The 19,688-nt window shown below is 40.8% G+C and overlaps 1 protein-coding gene across 1 annotated transcript in view; it reads right to left on the reverse strand.

Moving 5' to 3' along the window:
• The window catches only part of LOC101166218 (immunoglobulin superfamily member 21), a gene marked incomplete in the record, with an annotated part of 226,269 nt that overhangs the window by 95,458 nt on the left and 111,123 nt on the right, over nt 1-19,688 (reverse strand). The window contains 1 exon segment of the mRNA XM_023955299.1: nt 1,536-1,657. Within this exon segment, the coding sequence (XP_023811067.1) occupies nt 1,536-1,657 (122 nt within the window).

Genomic DNA, 19,688 nt, shown 5'->3' on the forward strand with positions numbered 1-19,688 from the left:
AGACTTGCAGTTAAATAACAAAAATATAATGGAGCATGATACATGCTTATCAAAAACATGCATTTAAAAATAAGGGTTTTATTTGCTGCACATAAAGAAGAACAGTATGACTTTTTAGTCTTCTTTGAGTCAACAGAAATGTTTTTTGTTTCTTGTTGGCCTTAAATTAATTTGATATTCCAAGTTATAGATGTTTTTTCTTGACTGCTGTCTGCATCTGTGTGGGGTTGACTACGCCATCGGGCGGATTCCGATTCATGCACAGGTATGGCGTCTGATGGCTCCTATGTGACTCAGTGACTGGAAGCTCGTCTCTTCTGCTTCGGTGTGGACTCATTTTCCCATGTTTGTATGTGTCTAAGAAAATATGCCATCCCATCGAGATGATGCCGACTCTCCCAAAGGGACAGTGGGATTGTCCAGATAAATCATCTTCAGCTGGGCAGTCACATCACATGAAAATATGAAAACAGAAAGAAAAAAGGGCCAAATGCATAAGATGAAATTACAAAGACAGAGAAAAATTGCTTGAAGAAAACATAAAAGAAAATGACAGAAGTGGAATGATTCCAGAGAAATGGACGTTGTGACGTTTTCTCGTTAGCAATTGAAGGTGTAATTCATGCCGGGCACATCCGCTGTATTGCTGCACCCTCACATCCTAACATGTGCAGTTGAATAAAGTAGAGTTGAAAAAATGGCAAAGAGAAAGATTTGGGTTCCCAGCCATGTTGTTTGGTCCCAGAATGCACTATAATCACGCCAATAAGTGTCTAATGATGCTCATCCAACTGCAGCTCAGTTTACATACTATGTTCAAGTAAATGTCTACAAAAATCAGAGATTCTCTGCGTGTTTAGCTTATGCCTTAGTCACATGCAACCAAACGGGTGCTGTGGGTTTTTGGGTTGCCCGGGTCTGTGAAGGGTTGTAGGCAGGAGAGCAAGTGTATCTGCAAGGTACATCATAATAATGGAAAGTACCATTGTTGCACGTGTGATAAATGTATCGTGAAGTATTCATAAGGATAAATGAAGTTGGTTACGATGTATGGGTGATGCTCTCATGCGGTGTCCTTACGCTACTCTCTAGTCGTCAGTAAGGTGAGCGCACCAGTCGCTTATTGACCACGCACAAATGCTGCACGCATGGACAGGCTCTGAGGTGGTTGAAAACATGAAAATTCCATTAGGACGGCTGGGACTAAGCCTTAACCGATGGTATGGCCATTGCTTCCTGCTAACTGTGCATCTCTGGTTTGAAAAAGCATAAGGCCACATGTTAGTACTCAGTTTTCCGTATCCTTCTGTCTTACAGCAATAATACTCCGACCCATTCCTGATCCTATCATCGTGGTCTTGCCTGATCAGCACCAGAGGAGTGAAGGCTCTGAACTACAGTTCATTGGTTCATACATGAATATCTGGTTTGTTTTTATATAAAAGAAAATTGTCTCAAAAAAAATAAATAAATAAACAACCCTTCCCATACATGTCTTTTTGAGAGAGCATTGATTGAAATTGATTTTAGCTTACCGGACGGTTGACTGGTACACCAAGTCTTCACGTTTGCGGTAGTCCTCCATATGTGAGTAGTTGGTATTAAACATTGCATCATACGTGAATATTTTCTGCTTGATGGTACCTCCATCTGTCACCTGCAAAGCAAAAAGAAAATCAAGGTGATTCCCCTAATCGTGGATCAAACAGTCTTTTGAATCCCGAGTCCAACCTTTGTTGTATACCTACACAAGTGCAGTAATTGCCTGAAGTGTCGTCTGCACTTCTGCAGGCAATTACCTTATTGATCTGTGATAAAGTCATTCCTAATAATGGGTGGAATGAAGGATTTAAAAGCTGCTGACATGATAACATCGCAGAGTCGGTCGCTCAGGTGCCTGCAGGTCTGTGCTCATGCTCGCAGTTTAATCCTAACGAGGACTGACGTGGCGCAGCCTTCTGTGTGTGACAGGAGTCTATTCCTTTGCTCGTCGAATGACATGCCTGAGATACTGCAGAGGCTTTCGGTTAGGAGGCTCAAAACACCGGTCTCTCTTATTTGTTGTTTTTTTTTGGAGGCAGGGTAAGCCACGGAGTAGATCTTTCCTGTTTAATAGTCACAGCAGGATTAGAATCCCTCAGAATTTGAATGGCTGTGATTTCTCCTCTCTTCAGAAGCAACCGGCAGCCATAAAGGAAAGGGAATGACAGCATTTTAATGGAGTCACTAATACTGCTTTGAAGAAGAAAATTGTTGCTGAGTCTGAGGATCTTTCCTCCATTTGCTTGTGAAGACGCTGTCATTCTGATCCAATCCAATCCCTCCAGCAGGTAAACAATGTCACGCCATTTCAGGATTTGTCTGTTTTAGACACACAGAGGAGACAAAGTGAAACTATTTTCACACAAACAAGCAATTATTCCTCTTGAATCTGGCCTAACTCAAATAACCTCCCACCTCTGAGGAAGGCAGACAACTTTTGGCTCCTCCCTTCTGAGTTTGGTGCATCTAAACTTTCTCTTCGTGTGGAGAGATCCTGATGATACGAACCAAGAGGCTGTCGAGATCAAACTGGAAGAGTTCTCTACTGCTTCCTTTATCTCCTTCAGAATGCAGATTATTGACGCATATGTAAAGCCTGGGTCACACGCACAGCTTCTGTGGGTTTTTGGGTGGTACGGGTCTGTCGAGGGTTGTATAGAAGGGCGGCTGCATCTTAAGGGGAACCCAGGAGTTTCACGTAGTTCCCCTGAGTCTCATGTTTAGGGGATGTCATGAAAGTGGAACATACCATTGTCGTACATCATATTGTGAAGTATTTGTAAGGATAATGGAAGTTACATGCACTTATGATGTACAGGTGATGCTGGCATATAGTGTCCTCATGCCACACTTGCTAGTAAGGTGCGACTACTGGCTCTTAACTGACCGTGTGTCCACGCAAACTACACACTAATTGTCAAATATTTCTCATTTCTAACAGTCAGGGCGCAGGAGTGGCAGATTTAAGGAGGTATAGGTCAGACCTGTACAGGTTTGACCATTTTTCACCCACAGATGGGCTGTATCCACCCCTAAGGGCAGTTGGGACTAAAGCTTTAGATGTTACCTTCATGATCTGTAATGTGTTGCTTTTCTCTGCCACTGAAAAATACTTTTTGCAGCCAAATCATGTGATTTTCTCAGGTCCAGGAAGTACAAAGGGGAAGATGGGAGTGAATCTGTCTGAACCTCGTGCTTCTTTAATCGCAGTGTTTCTCAGCTCTGCTGTGCTCCCTAACACTTTTGTTGTTCGGTGGGCTCACCAGGTTTTTGTCACTGGTCATGTTTTAGACACTCTGAAAATGAAACAAACACATTCAGATACTTTTAACACCAAATGCTGAACAAAGGTTTCAGAAAAAAGGAAGCGAAGTCTGCACAGAAAAGGCAACACAAACTGACCCTCAGTTCTTCTACGTTTGTCTCAAAGATCGTAGTTGCTGCCATTCCATCCAACTGTAACCATAGCAACATGACTGATCATAATAATCAGGCCTTTGAGTGTGAGGCAGAATTTTTTGCAGTCCAATGCAGTAAAGCATGTTTACATTTTTTATTTTTTGGTTCTATTTGTAACACAGAACATCTGTGATACTCTGTACTTTAGTTACTTTGGTTCCATCTAGGTAGATTGGCTTTGTCGATGTATATTTAACCAAGTGAAGGTTGAACTGAACTCCTAAAATGACAACATTTCTGTTTCTTTTGTGCTTTTTCAATTATCCTGTCCCCACTTCTGAGCTTCTGAACTTTGGCAACTTTAAAAAAGGACAAAAAGCATCAGGAATAGAAGATGGAAAGTTTTGTCTGTGTTGTTTGTGAAGTTTGTGCTGTAAAACCCTATTCTGGTATAGAGTTCAGACGTCCAAGTGAAAACCCCCTTTGACTGACAGAGCAGGCAAAAGCAGCAGGTAAATGTCAGCCGCTAAAAGCAAAGCTTTGTTTGAAAATTCTTCCTTCAGACCAGCCAGCTTTAAGCCACCACTGCAATTACAGCCCTGGTTTCTGTGGACATCACCTCAGGTCCCAGCAGGTAAGTACCATTCACACAGCATGATGTCACCGCTAAAGGCTGCCCTTTTGTACTGCATTACTACATATGATAACAAAGACATGCACCCTACGCAACCTGAGTGACCACGCTTTATTATTACAGAGATAACCAAGTAATTATGTCATTATATCAAGACAACATTTCCGTACTCAAGAAAATGTCAATGAATTCTCATTTATTCCGGATGATTCCATCAAAGTACTAGGTTGAAAAAAAGCAGTTAGCTGGAGTCGATCTATTATTTTTAGCACGTTTTACTTCTTCTCAAAGCAGTTTTCTCAGTTCTTAAGTACGGCACTAATCCCTCGTTTCCACTGAGCGGTATGGTCCGGTCCAGTACGGTCCGGTTTCGAATGGTTTAGGCAATTCAGGTCAACTCAAAGAAGGACCATCATGGGGCGTGCGGGGTGAAGCTAACAACAAAAACAATGGACGTCGTCCATCAGCTCATTCTTTGTCATCATGACCTTCAGCCAATTAGCAGGTTTCAGCAGTAGCTCCGCCCTAACCGGTCCGTTCCATTTTTCTATGGACCTACAACCAACAGAGGCCCAAATATGGTACGGTGTGGTCCGGCTAATGGGTCCATTTTATAATTGAACCGCTTAAAATATCAGACAGGACCGGACCGGACCGGACCACCCAGTGGAAACGAGGCACAAGAGATCAGTTCTGGGATCTTAATCTTGACTCAGGTGTTGTCCACGTATCAGACCTGGGAACAGGTCAGCAGCTCTGCTCTTCTTTTTCTTCATGTACAGGTTTGTACTGGGTCAAACTGAGAAGGTCATGGCACAGCCGTGTCTCCAGCTGCAGAAGTGGATTCAGAACTTTCAGTGCTGACTGAATTACTATAACATTAGATGAGGTGACATTTTTGTTTTTTATTTGTCCTCAAATGCATAAAAAAACTGTACAGTTTCGCAGAAATTCATGTTTAAAGTAAGCTCTTGTGGCATCACACATGTGCTAACATGAAACCTTTGAGCTTTATGTAATGTTCACAATTAAGTTTGATCGTTTATGCATCAAACCTAATTAACTGTGCAGCTTTTAAGACATTATTTATAAAACTCAGCTCCTCCCTACTTCAAGAAAATGTGTAATGTTTTCATATTTCACTTAAAATCATTTCTAAGCAGCATAAGGTGACATGAAATGTACTTCTGATTTATGTACAGAGTACTACCACATGATTAACGTACTTGGTTTTCCCATCACATTACTATGCTTGGTAATAATTCATAAAGGAGGGTTTGTGAGCATGCTGACTGCCAAAAACCCACGTTTAAACGTTTTTGTGTGTTAACTCCAGTTCTAGAATAATTCATAAAAAAAAGATGTAAATTGATCATTTCACAAGCCTGCAACAATGTCAGTAATCTTGTTTTGAATTACATTTGTTGCTAAGGCTTTATTGTATAATCTTGTAAAGCTTTCTGTATACACTCATTTCTTTAATGTGAACCTAAATCAAATTTTTACTTTCCTTGAACATTCCTATAAGAAGTTTTGGTTGATAAATATTTAAATCTTTAGTTCCCAGAGCTTGGCAGTAGATTTAAGTTTATTTGATTTTTTAATTACAGGATGTAAATCTTAGAACTTTTCTGTCACCTCATTTTCTTTTGTAATTAATAATTATAGAATACAAATCTTTTTATTTTTACCATCTTCCACAAAGATGTCTGGGTTGTTAACAGTATTACATTTAAAACAACAAAATATGGACTCATTCAAACGTTAATCCAGTTTTTGGGGGTTCTTACAGCAGAATCCCTGATGTCAATTTACAATTAAACATTCATCAACAGCCAGAAAATTACTGTCATTATGAGTTTATCCCACATTTGAAAGATGGAAGTGATGTCTGAGGATCTGAAAGCCCTTTTTAAGAGACGTTTCCTTTGACAGCAATACAAAAAAAAGCTGGTGTGTTTTTTATTTCGATGTTACCATTAAAAGGACCCACAGTATATCATACAAAATCAACTTTTAACTATTTTATATAATGTTCATTCTTCAGAAAAAAACAACCCCAAAGTGTTTTTTTGATCCATTCATGCATTTCTGAGCATTCCTTTAAACAGCTGCTCTCTGAGCGCCACCCCCTCCCAATCCACGAAAACGAGCGGGTTCTCACATTGTGACATCACAAAGTGAAGAACAGCCCCTTCCATCAATCTGTGATTATTTTCCTTGTGTTGTCCACAATTAATGCTTAAATTAACTAAATCAACCAACCAACCAATCAATCACTGACATTTACAATTAAAAGTTAAACTGTTGAAATTTTTAATGAAAACAGAAACTTTGCAGCTAAACACAGACATTTGAACAGGAGAAAGAGATAAAAACTAATATCTGTAAACTTTATCCATAAGATAAATTCACAGCTGAAAAAAACTCTTCTTCTAAGGAAAGTCCATCCTAACCTGAGAAACTGAATGTCTGAAGACATAACCGGTTTACTACAAACTCTTTATGGAATATATAGATTGAAAAAACCCAATATAAGATTTATGAATAAAAAGAGAATTTTGCAGACGTTAAATTTAAACTGAAATGCTATTTTCCTAAGAAATGTAAAGAGAGTTGTTGAGCTGAAGGGTACAACAATTCTGCAGAAGTTCAAAAATAATTAGAGCAGCCCACTTTTCAAGCCATGAAATAAATCGGCGTTTGACGGAGCTTACATAAATGGAAAGAGTGATTTGCAGTTACCATACAATATAGCTCTCTTAGCGTCTTTTTAAATGCATTGAGCTTCACTTTAGCATTAAAAGACTCGTAAGTTGATGCAAATGTGTTCTGAACTCTGCTCTGGGCTGCAGGGCTGTTCAGCAGATCATCTTTTTCCAGTAGTCTGCTTTTTTATTTTATTTTATTTATTTTTTTACAGTCGAGCTAATCCCAGCATTAAGAGTGCATCTTTTATTCCCCTGAAAGATCTTCTGGATGCTGCAGATATCACATTTTCTTTTGGATACCCCCAGGCCCACAGGCAATATTTTGGCCTTCTTTTCCATGACACCCTGTCCATATCAATCGCTCTGTAATCACTTCACCTCTTAATGAACACTGACCCGGAAACCCCCCTGAAATAAATCAGAAAAATCTGCACAAAACAGGAACATTTGATTTTCTTTTTGCAGAACAAAGACATTTTCTTTCATTCTGGCTTGCTTGTCAACTTCTAGTAAGCTCTGCAACAGTCATCCTTGTTTTACACACATATGAGTAATGTTTGTTTCCAGTTTTCATCTTTCGAAAGCAACGCCTGGCGAAGCATCTGCTTTCCTCTAATCCTTATCCTGAAATATCTTGATTCTGCAGACTTGAATTCTTCAGACCAGTAAACTAAACACACAGATGATCAGCAGAGATGAAATAATCTGTTCTTTCTCTTCCATCAAATAACAAAAGAGGGAATAAAAAGTTCCCGTTGTTGTGTCGGACACCAAATATTGACTGGAGAAATGGCCACCAGGTTAACGGAGATATGAGAGGCTGCCAACAATGGGATGTTTTTAAAAGAGGATCAAAATTGGATGGCATGCCTCTCCTGAGATGTCACAGTGCCAAGCTGTCTTGGAGGGAACCCTGCATCCTTTTGGCCATGCGGCTGAACCTCCACTTTAATGATGCCTCCCATCATTGGGTTAGATTAGGACCGGGTCTCAGGGGTTACTCAGAGCTCTCCATACTGCTGCCTGCCTGGACCGGCCCTATTTATAGGCTGCAGCTGCATCAGCAAACACCCCCAGAAATTCTGTTACCACAATACAGACCAGATATGAAAGATCCAACGCACATCCTGCCCTGTGGTTTAAAGAACATAATAAAGAAAACAGTTGTTTTTTTGTCGTTTTTGTCCCATTTTTCAAATGGTGGAGGACATAAATAAAGAAAATTAAGCTTAAACATCAGGATTGTTTGATTCAAATGATTGTAAATCAGGAGCAGACAAAACAATGCTGTTTGAAAAAGATCGTATTTGCGACCTAGAAAAAAACGCTGGGCGGGGCCACTAGCTCTCTGCTCTGTGCTTTCAGCGACGGGGAAAGGAAAGGGGGCGGGGTTGCCACTCTGCAGAAACTATGTCATAGAAAACTACGCAGTATTTTTTATTTTATTTGAGCCAAAAAGAGCTTCATCATCATGACGTCTACATAGATCTTTCATTAGAGGTAGTCACTTAAGTGTTGGCGTTACCAAGGCCGACATGAGGGTACCGTAAAATAACAGCAACGTTTTGTTTTTCTGAGATTCTAAAAGGATCTTTATAATCCCTCCAGTCATAGTAGGCGTGTCATTATCTCATTTATTGTTATGCACAGAATCGACTAATTAGAAGCAACAACTGAAAGCCTCTGACATGGTGTTTTGTCAGCGGATGGTAATCACTTTCATTTAGAGCACAGAAGCCTTTCCCTTTCAATCAGATCAGAAAGGAAAAAACACACTGGCACAGGGCAACAACATGACTCCCAAGCAATGTCTTAATAAGATTTTTTTTTTGTTTTCCCATCAGTCCCTCTTTAAAAAGACTCAGCCAACCAGCAACAAAAGGCGAGGAACAGAGCATTGTCAGAGAAGAGCGAAGCACATTCCCACATATCCATGCTAATTTCTCAAATATTATTATCTTGCAAATTGTCTTTTTAAACATGGACATAATTAGCAGTGGAGGTTGTCTCATGTATAATGTGTGTAATTTATTCATGTGAGGAGAAAATTAATCCAAATTCAGACCGTATAATAACAATGTCTTTGTGTCATTTAGGAAAATAAAATAATTTCACAATAAAAGCACATTTTGTAGCCAAATATGCTTCTACCTTCTTAAGGTGGCTCTCCATATGCACTTATTACTAAAAATGTCTAAACGAGGGGTTACATAAAAATATGTAAACATGCAAAGGAGATGTTTCAGTTCAGTTTAGTTCAAACACAAATGAAAAATCCACACAATGGTTTAAAAAAGACCTAAAACAATACAGTGTGCTTGAAAAGGAGTGGGTTGAAGAGAAATCTTGTCTGCTCCCACCCCTTTTTACAAAACCTGATGATGTGCATAACCAATATGCTTATTACTATTTACAGATAGGTACAAAACATTCACGGTACAATTGGGTAAATTGTTCTCCGCATTTTGCCAGTCCCCTGGGGGGAGCAGTGAGCTGCAGGCTGGCCGTGTTCGGGGGGTGACGGCTGGCTGGAGAGGGCGGGGATTGATCCGCTAACTCTTTGGTTGTTGGACGACCTGCTCTACCACCTGAGCTAAACTGCCACCCTAAAAGAATATATTATAATATAAGTATTTCCCCAAACTTCTACACTGTACTGTAACTATATTAGTTTTATGGATGAGTATATTAGTAAAGGTGCTTTGTGAGTGAGAGTATGGCGCGTTTTTCCTAACACTGCTATGCTTTTAGCAGTTTTAGCTCTGACCTGCTTTATTTGTGGTTTCCTGCTGATTTTGTCGTCCATAATTATTCCAAGGAACTTGATTTCAGACACTCTTTCCAGAACATATTTCTAAACCTGCAAGAATGTGGCGATTTCCAAAAATCGTGAATTTAGTTTTGTTAACACTGAGTGACAGTTTATTGTTTCTGTTTCCCTAATTCTGTATTTACTGTTTGTGTTTGGAGAGCACTTTAGTTGACCACTGTGCCTTTACGGTGAAAGGAGAGAACCTGGCGCAGCGGAAAGCGTCAGGTGTCTGAGGTGAAGAAGCAGCAAGGCACAGCTATAATGCATCATGGTCCTGTGAGGTGACGGGTGAAATTCCCCTTCATTACCTTTATGCAGTACAAAGCATAACATACCGGAGCTGTGCAGAGGAAGTGCGATAAACCAAGCACTGAACTCTAAGATGAGCTAAAAGCAGATCATGTTTTAACTTTATTAGTGCCGATAGCACTTAGTGCTGCCAACTTTAAGGAAGATTGATGCTACGGTGTTGCCCGAAGATGGCAGAAAGTGTCGGCTATTTTGCTGCACAGACTTTCAAGCAGATTCTCTGTGAAGCATTGGTGGTCCTGGATCTCAACTTGTGAGTCTAGAGCCCCCCCCATGCTGTGTTCCCCCCCTCACTGGCTGCCCAGCGACGGAGGATGTGGTTAAAGGGATTTCATGCTTCCAATGACAGGCTCTGCTCGCTCTGTCTGTCATTACTCTCAGTGGGAAAGCACAGCTAGTTCAGGTTGGGCAGTAACTGATGATGATGCAAACATTTACAGTTGGCTCTGATGCTCCGGTCGACGCGTCTGGGAACTCCACGAAAATTTAAGGAGAACAAACAAAACAAAACCAATAATCTGCTTCAATAGTTGTGACAGAATTTCAAACCAACACAAACAAAAATTTAAGCCACAAGCGACGTTGTGATCTTGCTGATTTTTATAAATATATATTTTTTTTTTTTGGGATAGCGGCCCTTTTCGTGAGGTCGAAGGTCAACAAACCTTCAGCTGCGTTTGGAGACGGAGCAGATTATTCATCAGTCATTTTTCAAAACCTGGTTATACGCGTGTGGAATTTCATGAAGATCGCTCAAAGGAAAAGTTTTCTTTTCCCATATTATGAAAATCGCCAAATTGTGGCCATCCCATAATAACTTCCTAATGGATTCCTTTGGATAGGACATGTGTGGTTTGGTTTTGTTAGTGGATTTTGGAAAGAAAAGACAAATTAAGCCCTAGAAGAGAAATTTGGCCCCGTCTATTGTAATTTTGACAGTCTATCCCGCTGTGATATCATCTATTTTGCTACAAGTGTGAATGTTTCCAAAAAGATTCCGGGTAAACCAGGGTAAAGTTCTGTTTTAGTCTTGCGTTAGTAATAATAGATTTCCTGAAGCTGCAGATCTGCAATCCTCCATTTCCTCCACCAGCTGCAGGTTTTAGCGTCAAAATGCAGAAAAAGTGTTACGTAAGCACGGCCTCTAAAACCATCAGAGACGCGGCCATCCAGAGACGGTTATTATGGTTGTCATGTGGTGGGAGACGGGCTGTCTGGGGGCTGACAGAAGGGTTGATGAGATCAAACTGGGTCAGTCTTTTTGGAGACTGCTTATCTGCAGCATATTGGTTATTAGGCTGCTGATGGATGTGGCAGAGCCGAACCGCATGTGATTCCCGAGCACTCGCCATGAAGTTTGGATAGGAAATAAATCTAAGTTTAGCATAACTGCTGTCAAAAAAAATATGGAGGTTTGAAGTGCAAAACGTTTGGAAATTTCCAAGAGTGATAATGGCAGAGCTGTTAACGGGGGGAAAAAAATCATTTCTCCTCAATTAGGCTTTCAAAAAACTCACAATAGAAATGACATTTTTAGGTTTTTTTGTACTTTATGCTCCAAAATCAGAACTTATTCAGGAATATTTATACCTGAGCCTAGACTTGAAGCACACATCTTGTTTTATGTTAAATGAAGGTTTTCTTCACATCAAAGTGTTCCATCAAGGACAGCGAAGAAAAGAGCTGTAGTCCCGGTGAAGCTCTGAGCTTTCTGATTATACTCTGTTTTAAGTGACCCGCACAGTCTCACAATTTATGAAGACTTTGGGCTGCTAAGAGAGAACGATCACATGGAATTCTAAGTGATGTCCCAGAGCTATAGAAGACTCTGACTCTGCAAACCATCGACTGCAGAAAGAAAAATCCACGCGCTGTTGCTGTTTGCCCGACCTGCAGGACTTTTCGACCCTGCGATGCAAAGTGGGAGTAAATATTAGAATTAGTCACGGCTCCTCGGAATGACAACAACGTTCTCCTCCAGCGGCTCCGCCGTGTCAGGAAGCTGTTTTGATTTCACAGCTGTTTATCACAGACTGCCAGCTCCGCCTCCATGCAGCCGCCGAGTTTCATTCACTTCCGTGCTTTCTGCACATTAACTATATCACATTAACTAACGGTTTAATAATCTGCTCCAGCTTCCACATTCAGTCAGTGGCATCTCAGCCGCTGCTCAGTTAAAACCCACAGTTTTCTGTCTGACATGTTAACATTTGCAGAGACCATGAGCTCGTTTTCCAGTCAGTTTGGAGGTTTCCTGTGACGACAGGAAAGGGTTAACTAGTCTGAGTCGCAGTTATCTGATGCACCTTGAAAATCACAATTTAACCTCTTCAAGTGCGATTCATTTCATTGAAATTGAAATGTATTTAATTGAAATTATTTCAGAGAGTTAGCTTAAATATGACCTTGGGTTGTTAAGACCCATTTAGATTAAAATGGTGTTTTTTTTAAATGTTCTTGTTGCCTTCTTTGTCACGATGGTGGACATATAAATAATTTTAAGGTTACATTTGCATTTCTGATTATTTCTTCATTCAGGTCTTTGCGAATCAGGATTTGGTTGTTAAATTGCTTTGGGGGGTGGGCATAATTTGGCCAGGTTTACGGTTGATTTATTTTATTTAATTTAATTTTTATTTTCTTAAAAATGTCAGTATTTTGTTCATTTCCTGTTCAGGTTCAGGCTGAGGTGAGGCAGCACCAAGGTCTTCCTCACATCTTCTGATTTTTATTTTTATTTTTCTTTATGTTTGAGGATTAAAAAGGAGCAGCGCTAGTGAGCTCACTTTTGTTTTTCAGTGGTTGCTAATAAAGTTCAATAGAAGTTTATTTTATGTTTTCGACTAAATATCACTAAAAGATGCCTCAAAATTTGACTTGTGTTCCTTAACCACTTTTTGTGTGTTTTATTTCTGTGGGGTCTGTTTTTTTTTTTTTGAAGACTTTTGGGCTGGAAACGGGCAAATCGATCTGGCAACATACTAACAGTAAACTTTAGGGAAAAACACTTATTTATCTAAAGAAATCCTGCTCCTTCTAAAGAAACTGACACAAAAATCAAGTCAGTTTTTACATTTTTAAAATGTTTTTCATTTTAGTGTAATTAAAAAAAGCAAACCCTGCTAGAGCCACAAAAGAATATCAAACCAACAAATAAAAAAACAGATTTCCTGAAAGTAAACAGCTAGAAGGAGCCTTGATTTATTTTTTTAAGCCCTCTTTGCCTGAAAAATCGATATTTTCCATTTGCATTCTTGCTAAATTAAACAAGGGAATTTGTGTGTTCTCTATAACGAGCAGAGTCGTGTGCCCAGCAGGGCCCCAGAGAATATTTGTGTCCACCATAACAAATCTGCTAATCCACTTTCTAATTCACTGCAGCACACTAGCTGCTCGTTACTTCTTCCCACACAAAACCTACTTAATGAAGCTTGTGTGGACTTCTGCCTGTTTGTAATAAAAAGTTAACATGGCTGCTCCCTTCCAAAGATTATTTTAAATGTAGTTATTCCAAAATATTGATCATAAAAAAATCTATTCAATTGGAAAAGATTAAAAGCGAAGATTTTTAGGACAGATTTTTCTTAACATTTAAAAAAAGAGCCTGTTTTATAGTTTGGAAAACATGAATTCATGACAAACTAAAACTGATTTTGTGGAAAAAAAATGTTTTTAATAATTTTTGAAAACTTAAGTTTTTCAAGTTTATGCTTATATCAGTTTTGTTTTTAAACTTTGATATTATTTTATACAAAGGAATATTTAAAGTTATATTTTTGAAAGGTGATGAAATTCAATCTTTGCATGTTAACTATAGATATTTATAATTCTGTTTATTATTGTACATTTCCAAAAGTGAAATGATGTGATTTTAAGAAGCATTACAGCTATAAATTAATCATTTATAATCGTTGTGTAGCGTATTGCAAAAGACTAACCTGACAAACACACATACATGCACACACATTTTGCAAGGAAGGTGGGACCTAGGACCACCTGTCCCGTACCCCTTCCCTGGTGGGGGGTAGGGGGGGGGGGGGGGGGGGGGCTGTTCACATTACACCTGAGCCAGTGGTGTCCGTGTCCCTGGGGGGTGGGTTCTGGTCCTTGCCCCTGAGCGCTGAGCCCCGCCAAATTTCCAACTGTGGCCGAGCCTGGTCAGGCCAAGTTTACAACACCCCTGTTGGGCCCCCTTTTTTCCCCGGGGTGCTCCCCTCCTAGGCAGGGGCGGCTGGCCCCTGCCTTGCTCCTCCCTTGACCAACCGTGGGCCGGGTGGGTGGCTGCCTGGAGTGCGGAGCGGGTCTCCCTTGGGGGGTCCTGGCTCGTACCTGGGGTTGGGGTGAGGGGATTCCCAGAACTCCTGGGTGGTGATGGGTGTGGGCGCCCCTCTCGGGTGGGGCCCTGCGTTGGGCTCTCCCGGCGCGGCGGGGGGGCTGCTCTCCTGGTTGTCTGGGGCGGCGCTCTCTTTCCCTCCGTGCCTCCCTGCTCTCTGGCTTTAGGGGCCTCGCGGCGGTCCTGCTGGCCCTGGCCTGGGTGGCGGATTGGATCGCCCGGGGGGTGGTTGTTCCCTGCCTGCTGCCGTGTGGCGTTGGGGAGTTCCGGCTCCCGCTGCTGCTGCGGTGGGGGTCTTGGTGTGGGGATGGCTGGGCGCTCTCCTTCCTTCTTTTCACATTCCACCGTCCATTTTAGAAAAACACTCACCTGAGCACAGGTGTTAGCTCACCTTTGCACTAATAGTTTGCATGATTGAATGAACGAAATATTTCACACTAGTTGGTTTAAAGGCATAGGTATGCGTTCGTGAACACTATCTGTTTTGTGTGCATGTTGACATGTGGACATTTTTGCAGCTAGCAGGTGTGTTGATAACATTTGAGTGTGTGTGTAGACAGGCCCCGCCCTTTTTGTACTACATTTGAACCTTACCGTAATGATGAACAACCAGTAAACTTGCTGCTCTATGCTGCTTCATGGTCTTACCCCCCTTCCCCTCCTATTATCACCCTCCTACCTCCCCCTCTCTAACGTCCCTCCCTCTTCTTCCCCTCTTTCCTTTTCCGTCCGGTCCAACACCAAAGATTTTCAAACATGTTTGAAATTAATAAAGTTTGGCCTCAATTGCAAAAGGGGTTTATTCAGACATACCTTTGGTTTGTCTGAAGATTAATAACCCCTGTTGTTAAAGTAAAATATGTCCAACACAAGAGGCCCTCAGTTCTCATCTGCCTGCCCAGCTGTTGGACAGGACAAGTTAAAAAAAAGAAAAAAAAAGACTTCCCTGAAAGACGTTGAGGAAGACCTCTTGGGCCGCTGGAGACTCCACCAAATCACATTCTCACATTACCAAAGCATGCAAGGAAGTATTCCTACATACCTGACAGTAGTTCACCTTCAGAGAGGCTTTTCAGTACTACAGCCAACGTGGTAACATGTCGGCGGTTTCAAAAGAGCCCAAACACATTCTACCCACATTGTTCTGAGGGTCAAGTCGGTGAGATGCAGGAGTTGTGTACAGATTTTTCCTTTTAACACCCCCAAATCCTGCAGGCTGCACCAAGATGCGCCTTAGTGCTGTTGATGTGATACGTGGGCGCTCCTCGCTGCAGCCTGACCATCAGAAAAAAGGAAATCAGTGGAGTTTGTGGGAACATCCTACGTGCACTTACGTATCACGTGCCATCCCCCCCCCCGCGAGCAGCTTGCTACACTAACTAGAATATCGCTTAAAGAAAACGTACGACAGCATCACCTGTACGTCTTTCCTGTCTTTGACCCTCCACGGGTCTGGAAAACGCTTCCACCGTTTTAGCAACCACCTCCAAAAAAAGTCAATGTAAACGCGTTTACATTAGTTCACAGAAGTGTCAACTGTTTGAAAATGAATCATGGTGGACAGATCATCGTCCTGGCCTGAATTCTATGATACCAAGTCCTTCAAATATCGGAGTAGAGCTGTGAAAGAGAAAGCTTTGAGCAAGATTTGAACACTGTGGGCTGACGCCCGGTGTAAACCTAGCGTGAGGCTTTAATCGTCGTCTATAATAGTATTGGCCAGTGCAACCAGAAAGTTAGATAATGGTGTGTTTCCCTGACATACAGCATGAGGCAGCATTATTATGTCTTGCAGACTTTTATTTTAAACTGTTGTAGTAAAATAGAAGTGATACATTTGTTCTTTTTAATTTTGTTCATTTATCAAAAGTTTTCCTGGTGACAGCCTCCCTCAGTTGTGTTTTTTCCTTTTCACCACACACACACATGTTTCTGAACTGACAAAATGTTTCTTTAAATGCTAAAAATTTTGTATCGTTGAATTTCCTTCTTTTGAGTGTTGACTAAACGCGAACGCGTCCTTCAGTTGCTGAATGCCGTCACTGGAAGGAGAGTTTGAATTTGGAATACAGAGACAGAGAAACTGCCGGTATCCATCTGTGGCTCTCATATTAACTGTCAAAAAAAAGTTCTATCAGTGATGATGCCTGACGTGCAGCTGAGGACTCGTTTTAAAAAATCATATACTTTTGTCACCTTTTTTATGGAATCAGCATTTTCTGACCAAAAAAGCAGCTAAACACCTATATATTTATTAAAATTACTTTTTCTTAATTCTTTTATATTCTGTGTTTTACTGTGAAGCACTTTGTGATTTCTATCTTGAAAGGTCCTTTACAAATAAAGTTTATTGCGTCTATCACAAAAATCCGATTGAATTTGTTTCCGCACATCATAAAATGGGCTTCAGCAATGAAAGTTGAATGAAAAGTGTTCTTCTTCTTAAAAAACCGGTTAGATCAAATCAAACTGGTGTCTAGAATCGGTTATATTTTTGCCTTTTTTGTTTCGTCTCACAGATGGTTTTGACTCTGAGGTGCTTCTGAGAAGACAGATGGTGTTTAACGATATGAAAGCCGCCGTGGACATTTTTGAGTCTGCACGTGTTCGTGAATCCACTAAATCCGCCCTGAATTCTCCTCTACTTTCTTCTGCCACAATACCTGAACCAACATCTGCATGTGCTCGCTGATGGATGTGTGGGGAACGTTCCACGCATAAACACGAGGCTGAATTTGCTTGGCGGAGGGGATGAAATCTGACTTCTCTACATGCATATTTTCAAAGGCAGTTTATGAAGATGAAGCGCCGTCTGTCTTTAATATAGGAGAGAAATTAATCAGCGGGAAAATCTGATGACAGAAGGTTTTTAAAAACACAGATTCATGCATTGACTGTGAGATCCTTTAAACTGAAGCTGGTGCTTTCTGTAAAATCCCAATTAGAGGAACTGTTGAAAATTTAAATAGAGAATTGCAAGAGTGATGGGACTGATGTGGACTTCATCTTTAAGAAGACTGATGGACAACAGATTTTTAAAATAAAGGAAGATTTTTTTTTTAGCTAATAGAAGAAAACCAGCTGATTTCATGTTTATTAAACAATTACCGGTATGAAGCGCATTGCCTTTTTAAACTTAACTTAACAGAGGTCATGATATTTGGAGCCAGGGTCAATCTTGACTTGGAGCCCATTCAGCATTACGTGAGGCCCACAGCCACCAACCTTGGCGTCATTGTGGACAGTCATTTTTTAATTTGACAAACAGATAAATGGCGTTTTAAAATCAAGTTTTTGTCATTTGTGGCTTTTATCTAAAGTTAAACCCTTTCAACCTTTTAATTTTTACGAGCAGGTCGTGCTGGACTACTGCAACGCACTTCATGATGGGATTTCCCACAAGCCACTTTCCCTGTTGTAGTTAGTCCAGAACTCCGCCGCACGACTTTGAACAGGAACCAAAAAATATGAGCACATCACCCCCATTCTTGCGTCTTTGCACTGGCGTCCTGTTAGGATTAATTTAAAAAATGTTTGTTTTTAAAGCTCTACATGGACTGGCCCCAAAATACATCTCTGACTTTGTTCAGATTTATAAACCAGCTCGTCCTCTGAGGTCAGAGGTTCAGCTCCAGCTCGTGGAGCCCATGAGGAGACAGAGCGATCGTTCTCTGTTGTCGGCCGTCAGCTGTGGAACGCTCTGCCTCCTCATGTCAGAACAGCGCCCTCTGGGAAGTGTGTTAAGTGTCTTAAAAGCCATTTTTATTCTCTGGTTTGTAACACAGCGTGTTTTTATCTCATTTTAGACTCTGTTCGGCCCTGTTGGTTTGGGAAATGTGCTCTATAAAAAAGTGGATTGGATTGGACGACTATTGTTTTAACATTGGGCTATACAAATCAAATCGACTTGAATACATTTCATTTTTTTCCATCATAAGTGTTGTAGTGGACTGAGTTGGACTTGGTGGCTGTTTGGTTGCGTTCTAAGTTCCAGAGTTGAATGCATCAAGCAGAGATGCTGGTTGGCCCTCAGGTCTGTCGCTCAGCCTGTCATTGGGAAGTTTGGACCAATAGCGTTCAGCCATGGGCCGAATAAGGAAATAGGAGGGCTGGTGCAGGAGCGAGGGAGTAAAAAGGTAGGGGGAGCGCTCTCTTGGTGGGAGAGATATAGGAGTTTCTGGGCAAGATGCACAGCGTTGGTTATGGCCTACAGTAACCTGAATAATGAACCTTAAAAGAGTCTCCGTGCCTCAGTGTCGGTGTTTTTATCAACGTGTGGTGTAACAGCTTCAGATGATGTTACAGCCTCAAAAATCTTCCCGATCCCGGTTATCGGGGTCAACCTGAAAAAGGGCATTTTTAAACTGAAAAGAGAAGAATATCTTAAATATTTGATTGGAAAGACTAAATGGAACAAGAACCAAACTGAACCTCTGCTGAAACCTTGTTATCAACATGTCTGCTTGTGTACAACTTTACAAGGCTTCGCCGTGCTTGCGTTTGGCTGCTGCGGCCGTTATTGGAATGAAAACGATAAATAAAAGATGGAAAGGCCCGTGCTCATAGATGAACACAGTTTCAGGAAGACGGCACGTCAAGCTGGCGTTTGTAAGATAAAACGCGTTCAAACAGCAGTCGTATGCACAACTTCTGCTTTTCTGGATTCCTCTCCCACTGTTGTCCACAAGCAGACACTCCTCCACATTCAGCCATGCATGGATGCTGCCACCACAATAAAGGATCTGCTACAAAGGGACACACATGGCCAAAAGAATGGGCGCTATTTTTAGATTAGATTAGATTAGATAACTTTATTTATCCTACGATGGGGAAATTCACTTATCTGCGGCAGCAAAAAGGACATTCAGAAATGACGTTCACATTAAATAAATACAGCTACAAAAGTGACATGTGATCCACTGCAAACATGTGATCCACTTTTGTTTTGTATGCATTTGAAAATATAAACAAAAATAAATTAGTAAAAAAGTACACACCTACAATGGATACAAGTGCAACCTCCATCCGTTACACAGTGGTAGAGAGAGACTTTAAAAAGTTTTTCCAATGGAACGCCTCAGTGCTCTGTTAAAGGGTAACTCCGACATTTTCAACAAGACGTGGCAGCCTTATCTGGATCACCTTCCTCCAGAATTATCTGATATACTTTGTAAAGGAGGCTCACATTTTATATTTCTAAGTATTTAGTAACTGTTGTGAGAAAACATCCCAACATGCTATTGTAACCTATATTGTGTGTGCACCTTTTACTCTTAGATGTCTGCTGTGCTGGTTTGTGTTGTGCTCTTTTCTTGAAAAGTTAATAAAGTATAATTATAAAAAAGTACACACCAAATAAAACAAACTTTTAGGAACAAAAACAACTGAAAACAACAACAACTGCAACCAAAATAAATAAAAATATGAGTGAAAGCATTTATTATATCA

The sequence above is a fragment of the Oryzias latipes genome, chromosome 5, assembly GCF_002234675.1.
Source record: "Oryzias latipes chromosome 5, ASM223467v1".
NCBI classification, from domain to species: Eukaryota; Metazoa; Chordata; class Actinopteri; order Beloniformes; family Adrianichthyidae; genus Oryzias; species Oryzias latipes.